At 50.8% G+C, this 5,926-nt stretch overlaps 1 protein-coding gene across 1 annotated transcript in view; it reads right to left on the minus strand.

Annotated features, from left to right (window-relative positions):
* Window positions 1-1,067: 1,067 nt before the first annotated feature.
* Window positions 1,068-5,926, minus strand: part of LOC104126531 (disintegrin and metalloproteinase domain-containing protein 9) — a 33,056-nt gene continuing 28,197 nt past the window's right edge. The window contains 2 exon segments of the mRNA XM_035894475.1: window positions 1,068-1,277; window positions 3,963-4,040. Coding sequence (XP_035750368.1) covers window positions 1,116-1,277; window positions 3,963-4,040 — 240 coding nt within the window. The 3' untranslated portion in view covers window positions 1,068-1,115.

The following is a 5,926-nucleotide window of genomic DNA, read 5'->3' on the forward strand; positions in this document are numbered from 1 at the left end:
GACATCTAAACTCTGATCTGCTCAAAAGAGTGGGATTTCTGCAGCACCAGCGGGCCCCAATACTGCCTGCACAACTTGCCATCCGCCTGGTCAAATAAACAGCGGAAGGATCCAATCGCTCTTCGTCAGTAGCAGAACTAACAAGCAAAAGAGGGTTGGGAAAGAGCTTGAAGGCTGTCGGGGGCTGATGGGTTTGGGGAGCACTGCGGAGTGACTGCGTGGTGTTTCTTAATCAGCAAGTTGGAACACTTAATGTATAGGAAGTCCAAAGCATTACGTCTCAGAGGTATGTGCCAGGACGGTATTTATTTATGTCCTGTCCTCTCAGGGTTGGAGCTCTGCTGCAGATCTCTATTAAGAGGAGAGGAAGATTCTCCTAAGAGGGTTTTGATGAGCTCTGAACGACACCCCTCATAAACCATCTTAATGAACTGTGTGCTGGCTGCTTGGCTCCTGTGCTTAATGGAATCGATCTGCAGTTTGTGCGGGTGCCCTGGGAATAGTCTGATGGAGTCAGGCAAGGCGAGCGCAACCAGAAGGATAAAAAAGAAGTTGAGATACAAGGAAAAGAAAAAAAAAAATCTGACATGGCTCAATAGCAAGGGACAAAGAGGTGCCTGAACCAAGTCTAAAGTGATCTGAAAGTGTAGATGGAGAACTGCTGAACTTGTTGAAGGAAAGATAAAGCTAAGAGAGGGGTCTGGAACACCAGTCATACCAGGAGCGGCTGAGGGAGCTGGGGTTATTTAGTCTGGAGCAGAGGAGGCTGAGGGGAGACCTGATCGCCCTCTACAACTGCCTGAGAGGAGGGGGTAGGGAGGGGGGGGTCGGCCTCTGCTCCCTGGTAACAGATGACAGGACGAGGGGGAATGGTTTGAAGCTGCGCCAGGGCAGGTTCAGGTTAGATATTAGGAAAAACTTCTTCACTGAAAGGGTTGTCAGGCTCTGGAATGGGCTGCCCAGGGAGGCGGTCGAGTCCCCATCCTTGGAGGGATTTAAAAGAAGGAGAGATGAGGTGCTGAGGGACAGGGTTTAGTGGTGGGATGGCAGGGTTAGGTTAACGGTTGGACTCGATGATCTTAAAGGGCTTTTCCAACCAAAGTGATTCTATGATTCTATGAGAGGCGGTGCAATGTGCAGAGCGGTCCCACATCATCGTGCTTACTGTTAAAAGTAGGAGGTGGTCCACTGTCCACGCTGCCTCCAAATCCTTCCAGCTTGCAGTCTGGAGGGGCCCATCCAAAATCGCAGTGACAGTTTTTCTTATTGTTGCACACCTAGAAGAAACCAAATATTTTACAGTATGAAAAACCAAGAAATCATGTGGCCCTGCTTTCCTCCAGGGAGAAATGGTTTGCAGAGCTTATTGGCAGGCACCGCAGAGACAGACTGGATGAAATCCATGTCCTGAGATAAATTTGTTACTCTGCTTTAGCTGCTGCCGAGGAAATGTTCAACCTGTTTTGTGCAAAGGTGATAGACTGGTGCCCTTGGTCACAGGCTGTCGTGGGCTGTACCGACCATCAGGTGTCTGCTATGTTGGTGATGCAAGGGCAGTGGGAGTTCCCGATCCATTACTGGGGTGATGGTCCTGTAGGAAGAGGTGCTACAAACACAGCAGGGAAGAGACGACAGCATATGGAAGGTGAAAGATAAAACCATAGAATCGTTAAGGTTGGAAAAGACCTTTAAGATCATCAAGCCCAACCATTAACCTAATGTGTTTGGTTATATTTGCCTTTTTCCAGCTTGGCAGGAGTGCTTTTTGCATTTAGAATCATAGAATGGTTTGGGTTGGAAGGGACCTTTAGAGGCCACCCAGCCCAACCCCCTGCAGGAGCAGGGACACCTTGAACCACATCAGGTTGCTCACAGCCCCGGCCAACCTGGCCTGGAATGGTCCCAGGGATGGGGCCTCCACCCCCTCTCTGGGCAACCCCTGACAGGCTTTCACCACCCTCACTGCAAAGAATTTCTGCCTTAGATCCAGTCTAAACCTCCCCTGCTTCAGTTTAAAGCCATCCCCCCTTGTCCTGTCCCAGCTGGCCCTACTAAAAAGCTTGTCCCCCCCTTTCCTCTGGGCCCCCTTGAAGCCCTGACCGGCCGCACTCAGCTCTGCCCGCAGCCTTCTCTTCTCCAGGCTGAACACCCCCAACTCTCCCAGCCTGGCCCCAGAGCAGAGGGGCTCCAGCCCTCGGAGCATTTTAGTAGCCCTCCTCTGGCCCCGCTCCAACAGGTCCATGTCCTCCTGGTGCTGAGGGCTCCAGAGCTGGACGCAGGGCTCCAGGGGAGGTCTCCCCAGAGCAGAGTAGAGGGGCAGAATCTCAGAATTTCTCAAGCTGTTTTTAATCTCAAAGTTGGAAAGCGTTTTTGCCATCTTTATTAATTGCAGAGCTACCCCTGCATTTGTGAAGACTTTGACTTTCTGCCATGACAGTGTATTTCACAAGTACGTCCAAAAGGAGCTTGTCACCTTCACGTGGTTCAAACATTACGAGTTTTCGTACAAGATCAGACTGTGACTCCCTTGGTTGCACATTTATTTGTCCTGTCCAGGCTGGATTACTCCTGCGTTTCTCGGTTCTCACTTACAGTCCCTAACAGCCAAAGACCTGACGGGGTTGCAGCGAGGGCTGCTCAATAGCCTGAGTGTCCTCGCTGAGGACCAGGAGCAGAGGGAAGAGCTCCCCTAGGATTGATTTGGGGTCACGCTGCCGCGGGGGTCTGCGATCAGCCTGCGCCAGTTGCAGGCACTGAGGTGGTGCAGGAGTGAGCCTCTTTAGACGCTCGTTGGCCGATTTCCTATTATATGTTGTTTATGAGTCCAGGCCTGTGTTATGGGTAGTATGGACCCGTAGCTCTGCTCCCTCACATCTCAAATTTGCACGCCCGTGTAGGTAGTGGCAGTCTCCCATCCCAACACAGCATCTCCACTTCAACATTTTTCTCCTCTCTTTGGGGGAGGCGGGGTTGGGGCTAGCCTTCTTCACTCATTTCTGCAGCCCAAACCGTGTAAAGCAGTAATTATTCATTTTCAAGGATAGGCGTCACATTTGGAGAACTGCTTCCCAAGGAAAAAGCGTGCATTTCGGGTGTTATGACCTTTCTCTCTGGAGACAACAAAAAGACATGATCCTTCCAACTACTTTGAGAACGCTGTTGCCCAGAACATAACATGGGGATTGGACTAGACTAGGTGACCTCTAAGGGGTCCCTTCCAACCCAAACCATTCTATGATTCTATGAGAACTTCTGATGGACCCAGCCACCTACAGCTGGTGATGGAGCAGAAGAAAAGCGACCTTGGACCCTTCCGATTACAGGTTGACAGTTGACTGCCAGTAACTTTTCTTACTGGTCCTCAGCAATCTTATGGATAAAGGACAGATGATGGCGAATCTTCCCAATATTCTCCCTTAGTAGCCACACTAACACCCGGACAGCTCTGCTCACCTACGATGATACCTGTCTGGAAAGGGGCACGTAACTTGGAAGTGGTGTCATTAAAAACCCCACATATTAAATAATTCTGCCAGTATTAATGTGTAGGTTTTATGTAGGACTAAGTGCAGCCAGTGTTGTACAAAATGTGCCGTTTCTGTGGTATTTGTAAGGGAAGTGAAGCTACAGAGCCGAGCATGCATTTTTTAGAAGCTCTCTCCAACTCCACCTAATATAAATGCAGCAGCGCTGACGGGCACGATGAGGGATGAAGCGTTACCATGTGGAAGGCGGTTTTTGAGGGAACGAAGAAGACAAATGGTAAAAGTAACCAACAAACACTGCTATGAAGAGCTGTGGATGGCCAGAGGAGAACCTGGGAGGACAGTCATGTGTGAAAACGAAAATAATCTCTGCGCTGCTGAAGCCGGCCTGATTCTGGACTCTTACACCGCTTCTGAGAGGCACATTCGCACTTCCTACACTGCTGTTCAGAGGATACTCGGATGTTTGCTACTTACCCCTCTGCCGTTGCATTTTTTCTCCCTACACTCGTCGTTGAGAAAAGCTGCGCTGACACATGTCCTGTTCATACATATCTGCAGAAAGGGGCAGGTCTATGTTAGCGAAATGATAAAATGACGGATACTAGGGAAGGGCACTGGCTGGAGAATAGAATCATAGATGTTTTGGGTTGGAAGGGACCCCTAGAGGTCACCCAGCCCAACCCCCCTGCAGGAGCAGGGACACCTTGAACCACATCAGGTTGCTCACAGCCCCGGCCAACCTGGCCTGGAATGGTCCCAGGGATGTCCCAGCTGGCCCTGCTAAAAAGCTTGTCCCCCCCTTTCCTCTGGGCCCCCTTGAAGCCCTGACCGGCCGCACTCAGCTCTGCCCGCAGCCTTCTCTTCTCCAGGCTGAACACCCCCAACTCTCCCAGCCTGGCCTCAGAGCAGAGGGGCTCCAGCCCTCGGAGCATTTTAGTAGCCCTCCCCTGGCCCCGCTCCAACAGGTCCATGTCCTCCTGGTGCTGAGGGCTCCAGAGCTGGATGCGGGGCTCCAGGGGAGGTCTCCCCAGAGCAGAGCAGAGGGGCAGAATCCCCTCCCTCGCCCCGCTGGCCACGCTGCTGGGGATGCAGCCCAGGGTAGGGTTGGCTTCTGGGCTGCCAGCGCCCATGGCCGGCTCCTGGCCAGCTTTTCATCCATCAGTGCCCCCAGACAGGGGGTAATAGGGGTAGAATTGGTGCAAACCAGCCTGGCAAGACTTTACTTAATTTCATTTCACTCAAGACTTTTCTTTCCCTCTCTCCAGACAAGGGCTAGGGTGGTATAAAATGAAGATCTTGGGTTCCAGGTTCAAGATGAACCGAAGGGGAGACCACACAAACCCACTGAGGGTTACAGAATGCCCAGAAACCACCTCTACTTCAGGAACTGAGTCATTAAGAGCTGAAAATAATTGAAGGTAACGCAAGGATGAGTAGGAGGTACCATGCGTGCCTGCTCTGTTCAGACCCTTCCCTAGGTACCTGCCCAAGGCTAGTGGAAGATTTTGGGCTGGATGTGCTCTTGGACTGACCCTGAACAACCACCCTGATCTTTCTACATATATTTAACGCCTATTTCCTTGGCATGCTCTCCAGCTCCTGGCAGTTGGTGGCTCAGGAACTCCTACCTTGTCCTGTCCCGTCCACGATGTGAACAAGACCTTGGAACTACAGAAGATGTTCTGTTTGCTCAGTGAGTAACTCGGAGCGTCTTCCTAGCTCTAGGAGGCACAAACGCATCTCCTCTGTGCAGAAGGAGAATGAAGGAGATGTATTTTCAACTTCTTGCCTTGCAAATCAGTTATTGTTAGAATGAATGTTTGCATTTGGTGCTGTGAAACCTATGGCTCCTGAAAGGAGAACTCTACTGCAGCCAACACCAAACAGCGCCTTCCCTTCTTGTGGAACTCAGCACCTCTGTTTTCCTTAGGACTATCTTTGCTGCCATGTAGCAGCAGGAAGCTCATCCTTGAGTATGTCACCAGCTTGACAGGAATTTGGTCTTTGGGTCAAAGGGAAGATGCAAGTCCTGTTCTTGGAAGAACAATTCAAATTCTTTTTTATATATATATATATAACAAAGAAATGTTGGCTTTGGTTAGCAGCTTCCAAAACTATTGCTTTTCCCTTCTAATGGAAAAAAATAGCAGCTATTGTGTTAGCCACGCAGTCTGAGGGAAAAACCCCACAAAACCAATAGAAGGTGTTGCTATTTTTCAGCTGCTAAAGGAGGCTTTAACAGAATCCCAGAATCGTTTGGGCTGGAAAAGCCCTTTAAGCTCATCAAGCTGACAGCCCTTGCAGAGAAGGAATTGTTCCCCATGGCCAACCTCACCCTGCCCTGGCACAACTTGAGGCCGCTGCCCCTCATCCCATCGCCCCTTCCCTGGGAGCAGAGCCCGACCCCCCCGGCTCCCCCCTCCTCTCAGGCAGTTGTA

The sequence above is a fragment of the Egretta garzetta genome, unplaced genomic scaffold (genome assembly GCF_000687185.1).
Source record: "Egretta garzetta isolate BGI_Z169 unplaced genomic scaffold, ASM68718v1 scaffold1030, whole genome shotgun sequence".
Classification (NCBI taxonomy): domain Eukaryota; kingdom Metazoa; phylum Chordata; class Aves; order Pelecaniformes; family Ardeidae; genus Egretta; species Egretta garzetta.